The following is a 23,827-nucleotide window of genomic DNA, read 5'->3' as shown; positions in this document are numbered from 1 at the left end:
CAGCTGGGCTTCCAAATGTGCTGGTGGGGAAGCATGCTTGTATAAGATCTATGCTCGTTGGGAGAACACGCAAGTACCAATCATGGAACCTTCTCATTCCAAGTGGTAGGCGCTGGATGTCCTAGTTTGGTAGGAAGGGCTTGCCTCTTTCATATATTTTCGGGCAATCCTTTGACCATTTGATGGCATCAACATTTGGATACTACTTTGCTATTTGGTGGAGTTTGCTGGTGATGGCCTCCTCAGAACCCCGTGATGTGACTTTTTTAACTTGGTTCTCGGGCTTGAACTGGTCATGGGAATACCACTTGGACACCGACGAGACGTCTTTCATCGGAACATAAATTGGTCTTATGGTGATTGGATGCTTCTTTCGAAGTTCCCATTCAGGCACGTTCTCATCTTCTTGTGCATCACCTTCTTTAGGAGGCACTCGTTGTTCATGTATCAGCTGTGCTTGTTGAGAAGACTGTGGCATCTCCTCATGCACTTGCTCGGTACGAGCTGGAGAAGGTTGTGGCTTATCAGGCACATGCTCGCTAGGAGGCGGGGAAGAATGTGGCATCTCAAGAATGTGGTGGTCACAAGACGGTGAAAAAATCTCCCCGGCCTTAACAACTCGCTCAAAATTTGGGAGAGGGGGATGCGGTGAAGAAGCAGTGAATTTGTTGGGGCGGCTCCTGAGTTAGCTGCCCCTACAAATCGATTTGTAGGGGCGGCTCCTGAGTTAGCCGCCCCTACAAATATTTTTCAATTTATTTTAATTACTAATTCTGTAATTCATTCATATATAAAGAACACAATGTAAATTTATATATTAGTTTTTTTATTATTCTATATATATAAATATATGTATATGTAAACAATTTTATTATATATATAGATATAATTCTATATTTTCTTCTTTACAAAAACAATATTTTAAAAATTGAAAATTTGAATTTCAAAACAACTAATAGAATTTTAGGACACTAAATGACCTCAAATAAAAATTTTGTACACATCAAAGTTGTAGAACTCATCAAGATGTACAACTTATATTTTGGTCATCTTTTTATTTGACAAAATTTGAAAAGTTCAAATTTTGAATTTCAATAAATGGCAACTTCAAACAAGATTTTGAAACCTTAAATGATTTCAAATAAGAAAGTCATGAACATAAAAGTTGTTTAGCACATCACAATCTACAACTTTTATTTTGGTCATCTTTTCATTTGATAAATTTGAACATTTCAAATTTTGAATTTTAATAAATGGCAACTTTAAACAAGATTTTGAAACCTTAAATGATTTCAACTAGAAAAGTCATGAACATAAAAGTTGTTGAACTCATCACTATCTACAACTTTTATTTTGATCATTTAACAAAGTGTTAGTAAACATTGTTCACAAATCTATATATCACTCATAGTTTCATAAACTATACGAGAGACATTTTGATTTGTGAACAATGTTTACTATCACATAAAGAAATGACCAAAATAAAAGTTGTAGATCTGGATGAGTTATACAACTTTGTTATTCATTACTTTTTTAGCTGAAATCATTTGGTGTTTCAAAATCTTGTTAGAACTTGTAACTTTTTTAAATTTGAAAATTTGAATTGCTCAAACTCTGTCAAACGAAAAAATGACCAAATCAACATAGTAACTTGATAGGGCATGATTTTTGAAAATTTTAGGAAAAAAATCATCACATTTAGAGTTAGTATGAGGGAGAAAGACTAGTTACAAATTTTACCCAGAGATTAAAAAGAAAAATCACAATTGTTCATGATGATCAATGATGAACAAGTGTGATTTCTCTTTTTAATCTGTGGCTAAAACTTGTAACCAGTTTTCCCCCTCATACTATCTCCAAATGTGATGGTTTTTTTCTAAAATTTTCTAAAATCATGCTCTATCATTTTAGTCTAGTCATCTAACTTGGTCACTAATTTTGGACAATTCAAATTTTGAATTTCAGAAAATGACAACTTCAAACCTGATTTTCAACCACTAAATGATTTCAGCTATAAAGGTGATGAATATAAAAGTTGTATAACTCGTCAAGATCTCCAACTTTTATTTTGGTCATTTCTTCATTTCATAAAGTGTTAAGTGCTTGTTTTAAGTGTTTCAATAGTAGTCCGAACATGTTGCAGTAGTAATAAGCGCCTGTTTCAAGTGTCTACGTGTTACAGCTATTTCAGTAGTAATAGAGTGGATGTTGCAATAGGTTCATCTGGATGTTGCAAAGGATAGTCTCGCACACAGGCATAAATATAGTCTCACACATATACATAAATATATAGTCTCACACATATACATAAATATATAGTCTCACACACATGCATAAATGAAGTCTTACAAACACACACACTTACACAAACACTCCACGTTCAACAACTAGCTAGCCCATTGTAATGACTTTTCCCTTGACACCTTTTCGTTCCCATGGCAATATGTCTTTGGGCAGGTTCTTTTCCACAACCCTGATCTTCTTAGGAAAGTCTGTGAATAGCTACATCTCATCGTAGTTAATGTAAGCTTCAACATCATCCACACTGTCAACTCTGATAATGTGTTGTTTCCTGGAGGCAACCACGTGTTTTGTCTTCTTCTTCGGGGGGGAGGTTACTTTGTGGATCAGGCATATAGAAAACTTGCGTGACACATGAAATGAGCACCCAAGGGTCATCTTGGTAGCCTAGATTCTTGAGGTCCAGGAATCTCAATCCGATCTCATTCAGTTGTTGTTGTTTGATCCAGCGGCATCGAAACAGGGCCACCGTTATATCCCTTCCATAGTCAAGTTCCCATATCTCTTCAATGATACCAAAGTATTGGATCTTTCGCCCCACTCCATCGAGAGCTTCTATTTGAACGCCGCTGTTTTGGTTCACATATTTACTATCCTTTGCATAGGTATAGTACGTGTACCCATTGATGTCATAAGCTTTTCAAGATGTCACTTGTCTCGATGGTCCCTCTGCCAACCTACTAATGGTAATAGAGTCTATGGTTTCTCCAAGCGGTATGTTTTGGTCCTTCAACCATGTAGTTAGACGTTGCTTGTACTATTTCATGACCCAATCATCTGAACAACCATTTCTCTCTGCCATAATGATAGTCAAGTGTTCATCAATGTACGGTTGCATCAGTTGTGTACTCTGCAAGACACTATAATGCGCTCGACTCACTTCTTTATAATCATGGTCGATGAACACTTTTCTATCACTGGTGCCCTTCCCAGCCAGCCTACCCTTGTGATGAGAATCAGGTTTACCAATCCCTTTCTGTACTTTTAGGTACTCATGACAGCACTCTATGACTTCTTGAATACTGTAACCCTCTATCATGGAGCCCTCTGGGTATGCTCGATTATGCACGTATCGGCTTAGAACCGACATGAACCGCTCGTAGGACCACATTTCATGCAAGTAGCAAGGGCCCAGCGCCTGTATCTGATGAACCATGTGAATCATAAGATGTGGCATTATATAAAAAAAAAGCAGGAGGTAAACACATCTCTAGTTGGTTTTGTGTCTCCACCACAAATTCATGAAGGTCACTCAGCTCTTTCTTGACAATCGTCTTCAGTGAGATCTTTGAAAAGATGTAGCACATGCGGGTGATGGCCATTTTCAAGAACTCTGGCTTTATAGCCCTGATTGCAATAGGTAGAAACACTGTCAGCATCACATGACAACCGAGGACATTTATCTAGTGACTTGAACATTTCGCCATGAAAAAGGATAGATTGGTTGGGCCATGCATGGATTTTTTCAAGCCCTATTGTCAATGGACTTATGACCTTCTTCGCTTGGTATCTGTTGGCTGGAACCGAGTTTGGTTGTGGCAGCACCCATGACAGGAGACGTAATAGATCATTGAAACTATAGTCTGACCAGCCGTACCTAGCCTTTAGGATGAGTAGCTCAAGCACAAAACATAGCAAGGTCCAATGTGGCGGACAACCCTTTTGAACACCATACATAGTCTCCTTCGATGCTTTTGTTACCATTTCCAAATTTTCTAGATCTTTCGGACTCTTTTAGTAAAATCTCTGGTCCAAGGACCCGAATCATTTCCTCCAAATCATCTTCATCATCATCGTCGTCATTATCAACAACCATTGTTTCACCATGATGAATCCACAATGATAGAAAAGTGCACAGGCAAGTAAGGGTGAACTAGCATCAATACTAACCGGTAGGAGAGCACGTGCACACTTGTAGTTATCAAAACGGAACCACTTATGAGAAAAAAAAAATCTCGGCACATCACAACATGAGTTTTGAAAAAGATTTTAGGTCCAGATTTGAAATGACAGGGATGCGGATAAATACTAACAATTAGGAGAAGCAACCAGGGAATACGCACTTGTCATGAATAACCACATCATTACATAAATAATAACATATTCACATTTTATTACAAAATCTAAGAAAAGCCATAATAGCTACTGCACATATGACAAAGCTCATGACTAATGCACTTCTCATGAAAAAACCCTAGGCCTCCAAACACACCACATGAAAGATCACTTAGACCACATCTACCATCTGTTCTATCAAATCTAAGTACAGACCCCATGAAAAATCCAAGTACATAGTATAGGGCACCAACACACATGTAGTACCGAAGCGAGACTGAGCGTGAAATTCAGTAGGAATTCATACAGAATGGCAGGGATATTCCCAAAAATGAACCTAAATGCTTAGGAAATGCTAATGTACCTACATTTTGTGGCGCCCAAATTGGAGATCCGCCACTTCGATCGACTTCGATTGAAGCTTAGCAGCGACTGATTCGTGGAGGAGACGAACTAAACAGAGGCTAGATTCACCAATAGTGACAGATCTGCCATGCATTCGTAAAGTGAGATTCAATATGGAGAACATGTAGGATTAGAAGGGCATATGAAATCGAAACGGCGAAGAACAACAAACGGATGCGAATGGGGGAAGGGGAACGATGATGACGGACCCAAAACGAACATCACCACCGCGGAAACCACCGTAGGCAAGGCATCCTCCCGTCGCAGCTCCTCACTGGAACACCAAACGTGGCTCGATTCGAAGCTACAAATCATTCATCTAGCCAGATTCGAAGGGCCAGTTCACAGTCTGCTGCGAAATTGACAGTGATTTGAAACCTAGCTTCTACCAGATTCACTAGGGATCGGAGCCCCATTGATGCGAGATTCACTAGGATTAGAATGGGCTAGTTGAAGAAAAATGGGATGGAAATGTTTACGCACCTTACAAACCCATGGGAGCCTAGGGGAGGTGGAACATCGCTGGCAGCGGGATGCCGAAATCGACCAGATCACCACCCTTCTTGAACCATCGAGGTTCTTTCTCCATGAACCATGGGCGAAATCCTCCCTGTTACCTCCATCCACAAGCGCTCGTCAACGGCGTCCACCTAGATTCAAAGGGCTTTTCCCCCTTGTCACCGGCTACTCCTAGATTCGTCGGGGATTGCAAGGCATAGCTCTGGCTACTGGATTCACTTTTGAATTTTGTGCGGGATTAGAAATGAAATGGGAAGACTGAGAACGAAAGGGAGGAGAGAGAACAGAGAGGAAATGGGGAATCGATATCTGAGAAACGTTGATACTTGTGGTTTGTGGGCCATGTCGGCTTCGTTGTGGGCTCGTGGCTGCATCCGCAATGAGAGATCGGACGGTAGCAATGGTGCGCATTCCTGAGCGCTAACACGCGTGCGCACGTAAAATAGTATTTTGGATAAATATATGCAGGGAATTCACATAAATTATGACAAACCAATCATAGGAAAATGTATCCCACACTTTTATTCTGGTGCATATTCACATTTTACATGAAATGTCTTTAACTAAGCGGAGCTCCCATCGTTGCACCACGCCCTCACCAATGGAGATCTCCTTGACAAGATCCTTCTCCACCTCGGATGCCGGAGCTGCCTGGTTAGTACCGCACTCACCAGCAAGTGTTGGCCTTGCGGCGCCTACACTCGACGTGCCTACTTGGGGTCTACGTCTCCAATGGAGGTATCTCTGGCTTGAAGTTCATCCTGCTTCCTGATGCCTGTAGCCCCGAGGTGAGTGTTGACTTCGGTTTCGGCGACTCGCCGGCATCGAACGTTTGGGACTGCTGGAATGACTTGGTCCTCTTTGAGTTCAGTGGCGAGACCTTCACATGCTGGTCTCGCCGTGCGCTCCCCATTGTTGTACCCTATCATGGGTTAGGTCATGGTGCTCCCATAGTTGTCGCAGCTATCTCCCTTCTGGAGTACCGCCATGCGATGATCCTCCCAGCCAACCACGGCGACGACGCCTTGTGCAATAAAGGTTTTCCTTGTATTGAGATATACTCCCACAACAACACAATCCAAATCCCCTAAAAATCATTTAATGTCCCCACATAGAAAAAGAGTGACTAATTTAGCAAAAAAATAAATATATGCAGGGAATTCATATAAATTATGACATACCAAACCAATGAAAATGTATCCCACACTTTTATTCAGGTGCATACATAGAAAAATAATATTCAACCACAAATGTTTTTTTACCAACTGATGCTCGTGTCACTGCAAATTGTGCTAGACATGTTGTGGCCATGCTGCTGGGGCCTGCATCATCGTCAGCCACGAGGTCATCGCCTTCTCCTCGTGAGCCAGCAGGGTGTTCCCGCTCTGGAAGATGACCGCCTTTGGACAGCAGCAGTCGCTGCAGGCTGTCGACTCCCTCGTCGCCGATGGCGGCACCATCATCGTCGAGGGGCTGCGGAAAGCTGCCAGGATGGTGGAGGACAGGCAATCCCGGAACCCGGTGTGCAGCATCATCCAGCTCTCTGACGGAGTGGGCTCCTACAACTTCCTGCCACGGGACGGCTCGGCGCTGGACTACGCGCCGCTCGTCCCGCGCTCCATCCTTCCCGGGAGCGAGCACTACGTCCCAATCCATGCCTTTGGCTTCGGCATGGACCACAACTCTAGGGCGATGCACACCGTCGCCCAGATGTGTCCAGCGGCACCTTCCCATTAATCGACGTGGTGGGGTCGATCCCGGACGCCTTCGCGCCGTGCATCGGCGGCCTCCTCTGCGTGGTGGCGCAGGAAACACGGCTCTGCGTCGAGTGCGCCGACTAAGGCGTGCTGCTGATCATGTCCATCATGTCTGGCAGCTATGCCAAAGGAGTGGACGGCGACTGCCGCGGCGCCTTCACGCACGTTGGCCGCCTCTACGCCAACGAGGAGAGGGACTTCCTCGTCACCGTGCGCGTGCCGCCGTCACGCGTGTCCATTGCACTCGTCCGGCCGAGCTGCACCTACCGCGACACAGTCAAGGTTTTTATTTTCGGGAATTAAAATTTATCGGGGGTCACAGATAAAGAGGATAAACAGGATATATCGGAAATATCGGACCAAATTTAAATAAAATTTAATTTAAATTTAAGTAAATTTAAATAAATTTAAACAAAATTTGTACGAAAAAGATAGATATTTCCTTATCGACACCTACGGATAAAGAGGATATATCGGAAATATCAGGAGATTTCGGCCGATATTGGAAACCATGGACACAGTCACCACGGAGATGGTGCGGGTGGGAGGTGACCCGGTGATTCTGCTCCGCCCGGAGTTCCCGGTGACCGCTGGGATGTCCCTGCAGCTGGAGCGCGAGTGGCTCCGCGTCCACGCCACGGAGGACATGGCCGTGGCGCAGGCCGCCGTGGAGGAGGGCGACTACACCTGCGCGGCTTCTGGAGTCGTGCGCGTCGCTGTCCTGGGACCAGCAAATACAGGCGCTAGTGCCCGAGCGGAGGGAGATGCAGGAGCGCGCGCTGAAACTGCAGCTGTATGAGGGGTCTGGCGACGCCTACATCCTGTCCGGGCTGAGCTCCCACTCATGGCAGCGTGCCACTGTGCTTGGTGACTCGACTGAACTCACGGGCCTCGTCCACAGGTACCAGACGACGTCCATGGTGGACATGCTCAACTGGTCACAGGGGCTTTGAATCGCCTTGCAGTAGAGTGCCGGCGGAGGGAGCTCCGGGAACTGAGTGGTGACTATTATGTGGGCAACTATGATGAAGATGGTGACATTGACTATCGAGTGGTAGAAACAGGAGGCCAAACACAAATGGAGAAAGATTTTCAATTATTAAAACCACATCGGATTCCTTCAGGCAAAAAAATGTTTTTCCTGTATTGAGATATAAAACCAAGAAAAATGTATCCCGCACTTTAAATCATGCGTGCTAGCTACTACTTTTTATACCAACCCGCCGAGCCACATCAAAACAAAAAGATGTTCACATTCTAATCCTTTATGTACCGACGCGCCACCTCATGACACATCTTGCCACAACGAAACAAAATAAATGTCCGCTTGCTACTACTTTCTATATCAACTAACCGCTCAGGCCACACTAAAAAGAAAAAGTTCACTCGCTACTACTTACAAAAGGTGTGGCGGCCATGACAGTGGTAGGGGCCATGACGGTGGGCTGGAAGTAGCCTTGGCTTGCCAACAGCTGGATTTTTTTTGGGGTTTTTATAAAACTATTACCCCCCGGTTTGTATTACGAGCCGAGGCGATCTTCATTTCTAAAGTCGATTTGAAACCAACAGTGACGAAATTACTGATGACCTTTCACCAACAAGAAGGGTGAAAACCGGTGATGGGCACTTTGGAATCAACGACGATGACATATCTGTAGTTGTGAACTTCCGATCTTGTATGGTTCTATGTAGTAAGAGTTTTAGTTCTGGTCCAAACCACATAAGAGTTTCTATAAGAGATGTTTTGAAAAGTTCCATGTTTGGCTTTTATATCATATTATATGCAATGATATTACAGGTGGATGTAGTTCTTGTGATGGCGCGATGCATCACAACATTCCCAATTGTAGATCTACACAGTGGGTAGGGCTGTTGGTAGACAGTGATGTGCCAAGGATGTCGTGTGCTTTGGAACTGAGTGTTGAATATGTGGGCAAGTATGACGAAGATGGTTACATTTACGATTGAGTTGTAGAAAGTGGTGGCCAAACACAATCACTACAGGAAAACGCCTCTTTGCCGACTGCTTGCCCCGGTCGGCAAAGGCATAAACCCAGTCGGCAAAGGCTTTGCCGACCGCAAAGCCACGTGGCAGTCGGCAAAGAGCAGTCGGCAAAGCCTGGGTCGGCAAAGGCGGATTTGCCGACTGCCACGTGGCACACAGTCGGCAAATCCTTTGCCAACTGCCACGCCAGCAGTCGGCATAGCCACGTGGCGCCGTCAGCCCTGACGGCAGGCTTTGCCGACTGCTGTTTCCTCGGCAGTCGGCAAAGAATTTTTTTTTCAAAAATTGTTTGCCGACTGGCCGCCAGCTCGGCAGTCGGCAAAGAAAGAATTTTTTTTTTTTTTGAAATGTTCTTTGCCGACTGCTTTCGGAGTTGCAGTCGGCAAAGGTTTGACCTCTTTGCCGACTGCCTCCCATTGCAGTCGGCAAAGACTCTGTCCTGGGGTTTTTTTGCCCAGCTTGCAAAGCTGGAATTTTTTTTTTTTTTTGCTTTTGTTTTCTGTTTTCTCGCATCAAAACCCTGCAAAATCACAAATTATAATCCAATTTCACCAGAAGCACCGGTAGCACCATTTATATCACAATTTCATCACATTTGTCGCCAACATCACCACATATATCACAATAACGCACAACATCACATATATCTCACATATATGTCACAATAACAACCACACAAGTGCATTACAACCATCACATGAAGTCCAACACGTCGAACACCACAAGTCGACGTCCATCACACGAAGTTCAACATAACAAGTCTAGGTCCATAACGAAGAAAAGAAATACATGACAACAACTTCGATGATACGGTGGATACATGATAACAGAATCGACAAGTACCTAGCTCGTCGCGCCGTCCCCGGTCTCGTCGTCCGCTCCACCCCCAGAGCCCCCAGGGTTTGCCCACGGAAACCCCCTTGGACCAAATTGAGGCGCCTGCGCGTACTGCCACCCTCCGCGCACCGGCGGCCACGAGTACGTCGGAGGAGGGCCACGCGGAGGTGGATACGGTGGATAGGGTGCAGGTGGTGGATACGACATCATCTGATGGCCGGGACCTCCAGGAGACGGGTTCGAACCCGTCGACTGTACCTGCACAAGTTAAACGCCAAGTGATGTCATTAGTATCTGCAGCATGGACGCACAAGTTAAAGCAAGAGTCAATATACTCACCGGGGTCCCTCCAGGAGCGACAAGAGCAGGCACAGGAAAAAACTCTGAAGGAGGAGGCGGTGGAGCGAACATTGGAAGAGGAGGCGGTGTAGACGCCCCGGGCGTCTGCATGGACTGGAAGAAGCTGGCCATGTTCTGCATCTGAGTGTTGTAGTGCTGCTGCAGGCTTTGCTGGTAAGCCATCTGTTGCGCCATCATCCGCGCGTGCAACGTGGCGATCCTCTCCTCCATCTTGGCCTCCATCTGGGCCTGCAATATTACATCCGCAGTGTTGATTGTATGTACAGGTGCGAAACGAGTGAACGACGAACGAAACGGCACTTACCTGTGACGCTGACTGCCGCCGGGGCGCTACGGGGATGTCGCTGGAGCTCGTGGGCGTGGATCGAACCTGGGTCAGCGTAGGAACCTGGGACGGGTCGAGGGCGCTGTGGGCCATGTAGTAGCGGCCGTGCTGCTTCCCTGGTCCCAACCTCTGTAGGAGGTCTGTGTCCAGGGGCTCGGCGGTGGGGTCGAACGTCTCCCCGTAGCGCTGGCGAGCCGCGACGGTGTACTCGGTGGCCTTCTCGTAGGCGGTGGGGTTGGTGTACGCATCGGGCCCGTCCTCCGGGTTGTAGACGTTGTTCGGATCCGTCGCCTTGCCCTTGTGAGAGAGGAGGTACGCGGTGTACTCGTTGATTTCCTGCCCACCGTGCGTCTGCGTCTGCATTGAAAACACAAACATGGTTACAAGTATTGACAATTGAGCGCAAGGATTAAGACATGAACGGACGCATACCCATCTTGTCGCGAACTGGGGGAGGGGCTGATTCCCTTGGTGGTGTGACACCCCTCGCATCTGCGCGCGGCGGCCCTGACGGTCGGCGCGCCTCGCGTACGCCTCATCTGTGCGCCACATGCGCACAATCTCCGTCCAGCATTCCCTGTGGTTGTCGCACCACGACGGACACACCTGCATGACATCAAGTATTTGACATGCGAGAAGATTAGTGTAATGTTTCACTGAAGGAATCTGAACGAATGTTGTCATACTTAATTACCTGCTCGTATTGCGCTTGGGTGAGGTCGGCCTCCCTCGAGTTCATTCTCTGGCGGATTTGGGGCTTCTTGATGTTCTCTCCAAGCACGTTGGCATGGAAGTCGCGGATGGCCTGTATGCGCGCCTCATGGTACAGGTCCTTGAGACGATCTTTGCAGACCGCCTCCTGCACTCGCGCCGCCTGGGCTGCTTTACCCTCCTCGCACGTGAAGAAGTCCTGCACACAGACACATCATGTAGCATTTCCTTTTTGCAAGAAGTCCGACGAATGCGTACTATTTAGCAATGCGGTGCGATGAAAGACTCACCCAAAACTCCCTCTTTATCTTTGCCGCGATGGTCTTGCCACCCTCCTCGACGAGGTAGAAGTGGGACCACTTGGTGGGCACCTTCATCTCGCCGTTGACGTTGACAAGGCCAGGGTAGTACTCCTTAATCAGGAGGCCCTGGATGCCATTGATATGGCGTGCTTGACCTGCTCCACTCACAATCTTCCAGGAACTGCACGAGTCATTAAGAACAATTATTAGTCTTCAGTTCGATTTTTGACATGTCATATGAACAAGTAGTGAAATCAATAATGGTTACTTACGTCTGGCCCACGGGTGTGATCACCGGGCGCTGGTGGAATTGCGGCCGCACCCTAGGAAGCTGCGTGGGCCCGCGTGAGTACACCTTGGCCACGCCTGACGAAGTCGAAGCCATCTCGCCTGGTGTAGGCGCGTCGTCGCCGTCGTCGTCGTCATCGTCGTCGTCGTCGTCGCCGCCGCGCTCGTCGTCACGCGACGTCGTCCCCCCTTGCGAGGACGAGAACGGCAGCCTCCTGGTCGCCTGGCGACGTCCGCTGGGGGGCTGGGACCCCCTACTGGATGACCCACGCACCAACACCTCCTCCTCCTCCTCGTCGTCGTCGGTGGTCTCCTGCGGGGGGACCTGGTACGCCGAGCGTACTGCTCGATGCGGCCGCTGCCGCCGTCCGCCTGGCATTTTGTCGAGTGCCTGCAATGACAAAGAACAAAACTGTTAGCATAAATAAATGACAAGTACTTGTAAAGGAACATAATAATAACAATATAGTATTACATGGCCTCGTAATTATCTCCGCGAACGGCAATATCTCGGGCGTGGAGTCGTCATCTCTATCACTATCGTCGTCATCGCTATCAATATTGTCGAGCTCCCTTAAGTCATCACTGTCATCATCATCCTCATTGTCTCCATAGTCATCATCATGTACCTCCTCCTGGACAACTCCATCGCGCTGCATCTGCCATCGCTCAAGCATTCTTAAGTCCCTGGCATCCTGCACCTCCTCACCCTCGTCCTCATCGATTTCGTTGTCTACTTCCATGCCCATGAGCGAACCAATGTCGATCTCCAAGGTACCTTCTAGCCCCTCAGGTTGATAGAACTCATCGGTGCTTGGGTCAAAGTTGTAATCGTCGTCGTTTGGGAGAGGCGCTTTGCCGCGCGGCGACACCAAATGCACAAGGCTCCACCCCGCAAGCTTCTCGTCTTTTTGGCACGCCCATGGGAGGTAATAAACTTGCGTGGCGTCTCGGTTGGCCACAATGTAGACATCGTCTCCTTTATAGCTGGAGTCCTGTCGAATCTCGACTTGACCTATCGTAAGGTCTTTCCTCGTGATATCAGGATCGAACCAATGGCATTTGAATACCACCGGCGCTAAAGTCCCGGCACCCTTAAAGTTGAGCTCGTATATCTCTTCGACTATGCCGTAGTAGTCCTTCCCATCCGTGCCGGGCGTACGAACTCCGCAGCACATGGTTTTTAGGTTGGGTCGACTCTCCTCGTAGCTTCTCGTGCGAAAGCGATAGCCATTCACATCATAAACGGTGAATGACTTCACCCTACTGGGAGAAGCCACGGCCCACCTGTTTCAATTCATCGCTCATTTCTGCATCCGTTCGGGCCTGCAAGGGTAGGAGATCGTTACATAACTCGCTCCGGGGAGCAAAGTGGAATCACAAAGTCGGAAAGAGGTTAGTTGGTTGGTACCTTTGTACAGAACCAGGAGATGAAATCGGGCACACCGTGTCTAAGAAGATTGTCTTCTTCTTGCTCGGTAGGAGCCCTATTGCCTCTCCAGTATTGACTAATAAATTCCCTGAAAGAAGGAAGAAACTAGAGGGTCAGACCATGATAGATGGAGGATAGTGACGGCGTAGGTAACAAGCTCATTGAGAACTTACTTCTGATAAGGAATCACTTCATCAAGGTTGATCAACAATGTGAACATGATAGTCTGCCACTCCTGATGGTTCAACTGCTTGTTGGTACCTGCGCTTCCACTCCCGAGATCCCCTTGGAAAAGGCTGAGTATCGATGAGTTCTCGTCATCGTTGTAACGAGGGGTTGGATTGTGCATGCTGGGAAGCTTCTCAGTATAGTACGCCTGTGTGAAGGTCGACACCTCCTCTAGAACGGAGGCCTCTCCCACGGAAGCCTCAATCTTGGCTTTATTTCTACAATTTTTCCGAAGAAGCTTTAGACACCTCTCGATTGGATAGCACCAACGGGCCTGCACGGGACCCCCCAACCGTGCCTCGCGCGGTAGGTGCAAGATCAGATGCTGCATGGACAGAAAGAAGCCGGGTGGAAATATCATCTCCAACTTGCAGAGCAACAGAGGTGCAGCCTTCTCCAGTTCAACACAAACATCTCGAGACAACTCCTTGGCACAAAGCCAGGTGAACATCACATCTGCCTTGCATGTCGGGCAAGGGAACTTCCCGTGAACACACCACCCGCTGAATAAGCCATACGCCAGGAAGTCATGCATTGAATACTGGTACCACACATGCATTCTAAAGTTCCTCTTCGTAGCCCGGTCGTACGTGAGTACCCCCTCTTCCCAAGCAAGTTCCAATTCATCCCACACCGGCTGCATGAACACACCCATATTGTCGCCCGGGTGTCCAGGTATTATCAGCGTCAAGAGCACGTTCTTAGGTTCAAACATGACGCCGGGGGGGAGATTGAGGGGGTCACAAACACGGGCCAGCAAGTGTACGGGGCCGCCATCATTCCAAACGGGTTGAACCCATCTGTTGCCAGCGCTACGCGTACATTCTGAGCCTCCATAGCCTTGACAGGATTCATGTTATCGAAGTGCTTCCATGCATCACCGTCCGCCGGGTGTACCATCTTGTCAGGATGGTATCTTTTGCCATTCTTGTGCCACGTCATCTGTTTCGCGGACTCCTCCGTCATATACAGCCGTTGCAGCCTCGGTACGAAAGGAAGGTGCCGTACGACCTTCTCGAGGACCTTTGACTGTTTCATGCTGCCATCAGAGCCTTCTACCAACACGAACCTAGAGGCATCGCACTTCGGACAGGTTTTTGCTTCCTCGAGGTCTCCCCTGAACAGGACGCACCCCTTCGGACAAGCATGGATCCCCTCATACGGCATCTTAAGTGCACGAAGGAGCTTCTATGTAGCGTAGGTGTTCGTCGGCAGGACATGATCTGCCGGAAGCAGTCCCCCAACAATGCTCAACACGAGATCGAAGCCGTTTCGACTAATGCCCAGCTGCGACTTCAACCCTATCAGGCGTGAGACGGCATCCAGTTGCGTAAGCTTTGTCTTCTCGTGAAGGGGCTTCTGTGCCGACTCCATCATGTCGTAGAAGGCCTTCGCGGTTTCCTCCGGATCTTCCTCCACATCCATTCCTTCGCCAAACCGTGCTTCGTGGAAGTCTGCCATCATGTCTGCCATCCCGACATCGCCATCATACTCCTCGAGGACGGGTCGCACCACCTCATCCCTAATAGGATGGTATTCACCATGGTGGCGCCAACGGGTATAGTTTGGAACGAACCCGTGCTTGAACAGATCTCTCAACACCTGAGCCTTTACTTTCTTCTTCTTGTTCCTGCACTCGCTGCAGGGACACGGCATCCGAATCGACCCTTTAGCAGCTGGGCCAAATGCATGCTCCAGGAACTCAGTCATCCCCCTGATCCATTCGTGGCTCTTACTTGCGAAGCCCGAGTACATCCACTCACGGTCACCCATGCTCTGTCATGCGGCAATGTTAACATGTGATAAAACCAGCAAGTGCATCTACAACGCGCTCCTACCATCTAATAGGTGAAGGATAGGTCCTAATCCCACCCGAGCATGCGCAGACGAGGTTAGCTTCCATGCTCCGCTCCCGTCCGAGACAGAATTTCGGCAGCACCTCCCCGCTGTTCTCCCGATACACGTCCCGGCGGGGAGAGTGTGTATCCAGAGAACAACGGGGAGGTCCTGCCGAAACTCCGACTCGGACGGGAGCGGAACATGGGAGCTAACCTCGTCTGCGCATCCTCGGGCTGTCCAAATAACGTGGACAATCCGAAACGGATACGGTTATACATATGCGAAGAACGCATACTTCCAACCGTATCCGTTTCGGACGGGAGACGCCTAACTGGGTAACGCGACCTACGACTACATGTGGCGGAAAGAGGGGTCATACCGTAGGTGCCGGTGAAGAAAGGCTAGCGGGGCAGTGCCGAGTCGTGCTCCTCCGGCTAGCCTCCAATGGGAGCCCTCCTGAAAAAGAAAAACAATTAGTGAGAACGAAAAATTTCGGCAGCACCTCCCCTGTACGGGAAGGTTACCAAACCTGCAAGAAAAGACGGCACGATGGCCGACAAACACATATACATGTCAGGCACGATGGCCGACAACCACAAATGTATTTCCAATCCATGCAGAAGAATATAAGCAGGTATTAATAAAGTAAACTACTACTACTAGTAGTACTACTACCTCGTCGTCACGGACGGCGTCACCGGCGCGTGGAGTAGAGGCGCGCGCGAGGACGGCGAGGCGAGGACGGCGCGGCGAGGCGAGGACGGCGTGGCGAGGACGGCGACGCAGGGCCGGCGGACGGCGAACGGCGCGCGGACGGCGGACGGCGGACGGAGCGGGGCACGCCGGATCGGGGCGGGGCAGCGACGGCACCGGGGCGGGTCGGGGCGAGGCCGCGGCCGCTGCGGGGCCGACGCCGGAGCTGCACGCGGCGGCGCGCCTGGCCGGGCCGGATCGGGGCGGGCAGCGCCGGTGAGGGGCCCTGGGCGGGGCGGCCGCGCCGGGAGGGGCCCAGCGCGGGGGGGCCAGCGCAGGGGGGGGACGCGCCGCGGGGGTGCCAGCGCGGGGGGGGGAGCGCGGGGGGAGGGGGGCGCCGCCGGGGAATGGCCGCTCCCGCCGGGGAGGCCAGCGCGGGGGGGGCCGCCGGGGAGCCGCGCCACGCGGGGAGGGCGCCGCGCCGCCTGGGAGGGGGCGCGCGGCCGCCGGGAGGGCGCCGCGCGGCCGCCGGGAGGGTGCGCGCGCCGCCGGTTAGGCGCGCGCGCCGCCGGGAGGGGCGCGCGCCGCCGGGAGGGGCGCGCTCCGCCGGGGAGTGGGCGCGCGGCCGCCGGGAGGGGCCGCGCGCCGGGGAGCGGGGGGGCGCGCGGCCCGCCGTGGAGGGCGCGCGCGGCCGCCGGGGAGGGGCGCGGGGGAGGGGGAGGGGCGCAGGGGAGGGGGAGGGCACGGGGGGGGATGCACCGGCGGCCGGCCGGGCGACGGCGTCGACGGCGGGGGCGGCCTGGGTGGCGGCGGCGGGCGAGCGGGATTTTGGGGAGGGGAGGGCGGGCCGAGCGGATAAGGCGACGTTTTCCTTTTTTTATTATTTTTTTCCCTTTGCCGACTGCCAGCATGTGACGCAGTCGGCAAAGGTCTATTATTTTTTTTTTTCAAAAAATTATTTTTTTTAATTTTTTTTAAAAATACTTTGCCGACTGCTCTGCTCCCTGGCAGTCGGCAAAGGTTATTTTTTATTTTTTTCTCAGAAATTCTTTGCCGACTGCCATTCTCCGTGGCAGTCGGCAAAGGCTCTTTGCCAACTGCCACTGATGGCAGTCGGCAAAGAATTAATTTTTTTTTTCGATTTTCGATCCCAGTTTTTTTGTGTTGCCTTGCTACAGTAAGTACATGATATATTCCAAGTTTGGGGTCATTTTGATTTATTTTGCTATATTCCGTAGATTTTTTCTGTTTCTTTGATTTTTTCCGACAGCTCCAGATTTGAACTGCAGGTACATGAAATAATGGAATCCGGCCATTCAGAAAATGATATTCATGATGTTTGGAGCATGTTGAGGCCGTGTGCAGGGCCTCGCGTGAAATTTCGACCGTGTTGGTGTCGGAACACGCCGAGCCACGCGCGTGAAAAGTGTTTTTAAATTTTATAAAATCGAAACGGAGTCCGAAAATGACGAAACTTGACGACGTGTCTTGTCATCGCATGCGGAGGCTGTGGTAAAAATTTGAGAAAGTTTCGAGCAAGTGGCGACGTCGGGTGGCTAAAACCTGGACATCTCCACATGTGATAATGTGGAGATGTCCAGGTTTTAGCCACCCGACATCGCCACTTGCTCGAAACTTTCTCAAATTTTTACCACAGCCTCCGCATGCGATGACAAGACACGTCGTCAAGTTTCGTCATTTTCGGACTCCGTTTCGATTTTATAAAATTTAAAAACACTTTTCACGCGCGTGGCTCGGCGTGTTCCGACACCAACACGGTCGAAATTTCACGCGAGGCCCCGCACACGGCCTCAACATGCTCCAAACATCATGAATATCATTTTCTGAATGGCCGGATTCCATTATTTCATGTACCTGCAGTTCAAATCTGGAGCTGTCGGAAAAAATCAAAGAAACAGAAAAAATCTACGGAATATAGCAAAATAAATCAAAATGACCCCAAACTTGGAATATATCATGTACTTACTGTAGCAAGGCAACATAAAAAAACTGGGATCGAAAATCGAAAAAAAAAATTAATTCTTTGCCGACTGCCATCAGTGGCAGTTGGCAAAGAGCCTTTGCCGACTGCCAGGGAGGATGGCAGTTGGCAAAGCCTGCGCCTTTGCCGACTGCTGACGGAGTGGACAGTCGGCAAAGGTGACGGCGTGGATGGCGTCAATCATGGCCTGCCTTTGCCGACTGCAATTCTTTGCCAACTGCCTGGCAGTCGGCAAAGCCATGGCTTTGCCAACTGCTTGGCAGTCGGCAAATCCAGGCAGTCGGCAAATCCTGCTTTGCCGACTGCAGGAAATTCCAGTTGGCAAAGGGACCTCTTTGCCGAGTGTCGAAAAAAAACAGTTGGCAAATAAAATTGCAGTCGGCAAAGAGCCAGTTTCCTGTAGTGAATGGAGAAAGACCCACTACTGGAAACTCACATTCTTCCGTGCGTGCGAAAACGCACAGAAAAATGCGAATACCGTCAGAAAAATATTTTTCTGACGGTGAACGCTCAGAAAAATACACACAGAAATATGATGTCAGAAAAATTGATATTTTCTGTGTGTTCACCGTCAGAAAAATATTTTTCTGTGCGTAGTACACTCACAGAAAAATGTGATAGCCCAGATTAAATATATTTTTAGTGTGTGTGAAACTACACAGAAAAAAGTAAAAACCCGCCAGAAAAATAATTTTTCTGTCGTTATCATCCCGACAGAGTTGTAGCTGCCCACTCACAGAGAAAAGCTTATTTTTCTGACGGGCACGGCTAACGCACAGAAATATAATATTTTCTGACGGGCATTTACAAAGCACCGTCAGAAAAAACACACTTAAACATGCAGAAAAATTAGATACAATAATTATTTAGGAACAGTACCAACATCATATTAAAATAGAGATTGTCCATACAATAATTTCATTACTGCATAATAAATAGCACACATGTAAACATCCAAATGTTGAACACATTCATTCATAGCATCCAGGCTATAAGTAGATGATGTCCAAATGGTCCGGCATCGATACATTCAAAAGCATTATCATCTCATCTCAGCAGTTCAAGTTTTAGCTGAGATGCATCATCGGGTACAACTAAAGCTAACGGATAAGAGGCAGCTACTAGTTCATGTGCATAAGCACAACTCTACAAAAGAAACTACCACCACATCCATGTTTTGCAACTAAACCATCAGATTATCGATGCATGATCTCCATTGTTGTCGGAACCTTGATTGTTGCCAATGTTTACAGCATGGAGATCCTCATTGGTGTGGCAAACATCATTAGCATTGTTGTCAGATTCTGAGGCAGCATGAGAAGAACCAGTTGCCTAAATGTGAACAAAGTTACAACAGTAAGTGGAATTGTCTCCAAACAATATAACACTTTTAGCAAAGCTTCTAAATTGGACAAGGTTACAGGAGTAAGTAAAATTGGACAAAGTTTAAAGTGTTCCAACTGTAGGTTTTCAAGGAGGTGTGAAACATTACAAACCAACATAAGGCCACTTCCTCATTGCAATAGCCATACAAATTCACTGCAGTAGCTATACAACAATCAAGATGAGGCCACTTCCTCACTGCTGTACTCTGTGTTGCCATTCTAAATAGGACCCCACAAAATACTAATCAGTTTGTAGTTCCTTTCCATCTTAAAATCTCTAAGTCATGGATCTGACAGCTAGAAAACATATTGATTGTGGAATGAAGATATACTCACAATTGCTTGCGTAGCGGACAAATGTCGTAACGCTTCTTCTGGCACAGCCCTTCCTGTCTCCCGATAAAGATTCTACAAGTGTATTGCAAGCATAGATACTTCATATCAACTATTAGATAATTCACATATAATATTGGTGAAGTATTTACAAGAGCATAGCACATACCAGTACCAAGCCTACAAGAACGTTGCTTTGCTGCAGTGCATTGTCCTTGTCACGATTCTCTTGTTCTAGCCTTCCATTTGCACGACGTAGCTCTTCCATTTCACGAGATATGTTTTGCGTAGTCGCTGAATTTGATGGACGGACGCTTCTTTCCCTTCCGGCTGCCCTCACATCTGAATACTTAACCGCACCATGTGCTATGGCAAGATACCCATGCTTTCTCGGGGCACCACTAGACACATCATATAGCGCCTTCTCATTTAAATATTGTTGTTGCTCAACCTCATGCCCATCCACTTCCATGTCTGCACCGTCTCCATCCTCTTCGTTTGCACATTCTATCCTCTTAATAGCAGCAAAGTAGTCATCCTACAAAGACCAGAACAAGGAAACATGTTCTAGAGATGTACAAATAGCCAAAATATGCTAACTTTGTATTCTGAATTTTTTGGACAGCAGCAAGAAAGTCACTTCAATAAATCATAACTAGAGATCCAGATCACAGAAAAATATGTTCTTTAACATTTTGAAAATCTTAAGAAGTTCTCCACATCTTTTTAGTTATAACATAGACCTGATTCTTAAGTTAACAGGGTGAAAAAGCACAAAGAAGCATTGCTACGCAGATATGAACATAACCTAGCAGAAAACTTCAGAAAAATGTAACTCCCAAATCTGGTGACCTGAAGTCATGAAATTTTTCAGCACACATGTCACATACATACCATGAGTTTCTGTGCTTTCTGGTTACTGACTGGACCACATCTACCAGTGCTATCCAAGCTTTTCATGCCAGATTTCATCGCAGCAAATGTATTAATAGGGGTTGCTTTCTGTGGTCCAAAGTTAGCTTCCTAAAAAATAGTAAATTTTCCAATGAGATATGAATATACAATAGGCTACTAAGTTTCTACAAAGAGATGAAAGAATATACACATGCATACCAATACTTGTTGTGTCTCTGTGAATGGTCTAGATCCTCCTCGGTTTTGAGAAATATCTTCATTACTTGAGCGAGATGTTTGCCCTCTCTTACGTTTTACCTTGTAATCATCTGAGCACCAATAAGCACAAAGGAGGGGCCACACCTCATCACTGAACCCCTCAAGCTTTCCTTGCTTGTATTGCTCATACTCGAGGTCAATGTGGCATGCTACGGCCTTTTTTATGGCTAAGTGTTTTATTTCCCAGCCTAGCTTTCACATTATCTTTGCTCTTTTCAGCTATGTCAAAACATGTGTTCCATATGGCTTCACCCATATTCTTTTCATTATGCATCACATCAATATTGTGTGGAAGTAGCAACTTGTGGAAATATGGAAGCTGCCTAAAACAAAGTGCATGTGTCCAATTGTGCGATTTACCATAGGTTAGTGTATCACCAGCAAACTGGTTCACATGGGCTTGCACTTCCTCCCCTGTTAAGTACCTAGGAGCCTCATCAAACACCATGGTGTTCTTGCGAAAAGCATTAGCGTCATATCTAAATGGATGATCGTCAGGCAAGAAACGCCTATGGGTATCAAACCAGCAAGCCTTACGACCATTAGGGAGTAGGAATCCTCGACAACCACACCCATATGGGCTTGACAACCTACCATGGGTGCTCCAGCCTGCAAAGTCCCCATAAGCCATAAAGTCATGTACTGACCAAAAGTAGATTCCTCTCATTGTAAACTCCTCCTTCAACGAAGCATCCCACGTTGTGACCCCATTCCATAGTTCTTGAAATTCATCAACTAAGGGCTGCATTAAAATGTTCAATTTTCTACCAGGATGCTCCGGACCAGGAATAACAAGGGCGAGAAAAATATACTCAGACCTTAACAGTGTGCCAGGAGGGAGGTTCAGTGGGGTCACAAAGACTGGCCAACATGAGTAAGGCGCAGCATTCACATCAAATGGTTGGAAACCATCTGTTGCTACTGCAAGGCGCACATTTCTTTTTTCCTTTGCAAATTCTGGATAGTCCACATTAAATTGTTGCCAAGCCTCTCCATCACAAGGGTGCAACATCTTACCACTTGTTGTAGGACTATATGATCTCATTAACTTGGCTGTGTCCCCATGTAGATATAGCCTTTGCAGCCTATCTGTGATTGGAAGATAGCGCAAAACTTTGCGTGCAACCTTTGTTCGCCCTTCCTTATACCGATTTTCAGCACAAAAATCACATTTTTCTTTTTCCTTGTTATCTTTGTAGAATAGCATGCAATTGTTATAGCAAACATCAATTTTGATATATTGCATACCAAGACCCTCTAATAATTTCCTAGATTGGTAGAAGTCATTAGGTAACTTGGAGTCAGGAGGAAGGAGTTCATGTACTATGCCTAGTATATCATCATATTCTACGACGGACATGTTGTACCGAGACTTCACAGCAATCAAGCGAGCTATGGCTGACAAGTGTGAGTGTGTGGTTCTATCATGCACTAACTCATCTGCACTAGCAACCATCCTATAAAAAGCTTTGGCATAGGCTGTTGGTTCAGCATCCAGTATAGGTGGATGGTGCCCAGCAAGGTCAACCAACATTTGATCCATCTAATCAACTTCATCAGTGCCCTCTCTATTGCCCACACCATCATATCCATCATGTGAAATAAGCCCCTCACCATGCTCAGTCCAAGTTTCATAGTCTTCCTTAAAACCATACCAACACAAATGCATCTCTACAGTTAATCTTATATGCCTAAAGTAGTTTCGACATTGTGCACAAGGACACTTAATAGTATCATTTTCAGCTACACCAGGAATTGAAAATGCAATATTCAAGAATCCATTGGTTCCATCAACCCATTCATTTGAGGGAGCTTTGCCACGTTGCCAACCATTATACATCCATGTTCGGTTTGACATATTAACTAATTCTGTTTCAAATATTAATATATTAGATACCACAACAAAGGAAGCTCAATTATTTTTAGAGCAAGAACGGAACATTCTAAACTCAGACAAGTGGGCACACAAGTAGAATTTAGCATAACAACATACAACAATTTTATGCAGTGAAGAAATAAGTGTACCTTGAGTCTCAATCAGAGGTCCTCAACAATTCTTTAGTCTTGAAAGTAGTACACAGCAAATCCAATAGGAAGCTTCAGTCCTTGCCGCCCAAAGACTTCACTGCAGCACTCCTTCCTTAGCCCAAAATCTTCAATACAGCACTCCGCTTAGCACAAAATCTTCACTGCAGCAAGGACACGCAAATAAATAGATGTCACAACAATGACAACTGCATTATTCTGGATGAAAGGACAAATATTCCGAAAATCATACAAGTAGACACTCAAATAAACCGTAGAATAACAGGACATCATATTCCAAAAATCATACAAGTAGACACTCAAATACAACTGCATTATGATTCAATCTCATTTGTTGTACGGCGTTTCCTAAAAAAAAGGTCGTACAACGTGGCCGTGGGTTAGGCGCAAGTGCACAACTGAGCAATATATGTATCATATATATCTTAGTTGTTATGCTTATGCACTGCTTTTAATTGTATTTATCTCACATATATCATACACTAGCTCATTTGTTCTCAAATTGGCATATTAGTTCTTTTATATCTCTTGCATATGTTGAATTAATGAATTATATATTATGTCACTACAAACTGCTACTGGACATAAGAAAACATCCACCTAAAATTTCTAGCGAGCTCCGTCACTGGACATATCAATACATCCACAGCAGCACAGCTCAAAGATTTCATTTGTCAGCTAAACATTTTCACCTAGAACACTTCAGTCTTCAGTCTTCAGCATCCAACAGATCATAAAGCTCAAATCAAAAAATTTCCACACAAATCTAAGCTCTCAGGAACCCTACCACTACGGAGCCTGCATCTAAATCCTCTTATGCGACGAGACGAG

At 47.2% G+C, this 23,827-nt stretch overlaps 1 protein-coding gene and 1 pseudogene across 1 annotated transcript; one reads left to right on the top strand and one right to left on the bottom strand.

Annotated features, from left to right (window-relative positions):
- Window positions 1-5,881: 5,881 nt before the first annotated feature.
- Window positions 5,882-7,990, top strand: LOC136543203 (E3 ubiquitin-protein ligase WAV3-like; annotated as a pseudogene).
- An 11,260-nt stretch (window positions 7,991-19,250) lies between these two features.
- On the bottom strand, window positions 19,251-20,921 carry LOC136543202 (uncharacterized). Its single transcript, XM_066535723.1, has 4 exons — window positions 20,891-20,921; window positions 20,672-20,800; window positions 19,947-20,315; window positions 19,251-19,391 (listed from the first exon to the last, which is right to left on the bottom strand). The coding sequence occupies exons 2-4, from the start codon at window positions 20,747-20,749 to the stop codon at window positions 19,251-19,253; spliced, it is 588 nt and encodes a 195-aa protein (XP_066391820.1). The 5' UTR covers window positions 20,750-20,800; window positions 20,891-20,921.
- Window positions 20,922-23,827: the final 2,906 nt, after the last annotated feature.

The sequence above is a fragment of the Miscanthus floridulus genome, chromosome 3 (assembly GCF_019320115.1).
Source record: "Miscanthus floridulus cultivar M001 chromosome 3, ASM1932011v1, whole genome shotgun sequence".
NCBI classification, from domain to species: Eukaryota; Viridiplantae; Streptophyta; class Magnoliopsida; order Poales; family Poaceae; genus Miscanthus; species Miscanthus floridulus.
Note: the sequence above shows the minus strand (reverse complement) of the source record. Positions and strands in the feature narration are given on the sequence as shown.

What these genes read in the sequence shown, in the direction of transcription:
- LOC136543202 (XM_066535723.1), bottom strand. Translation starts at nt 20,749, where the DNA reads ATGAAATCTGGCATGAAAAGCTTGGATAGCACTGGTAGATGTGGTCCA. An exon ending in AGAAAGCACAGAAACTCATG is followed by an intron (nt 20,316 to 20,671) that starts GTATGTATGTGA and finishes TGGTCTTTGTAG; the next exon opens with GATGACTACTTTGCTGCTAT. An exon ending in TTCTTGTAGGCTTGGTACTG is followed by an intron (nt 19,392 to 19,946) that starts GTATGTGCTATG and finishes GTTCACATTTAG; the next exon opens with GCAACTGGTTCTTCTCATGC.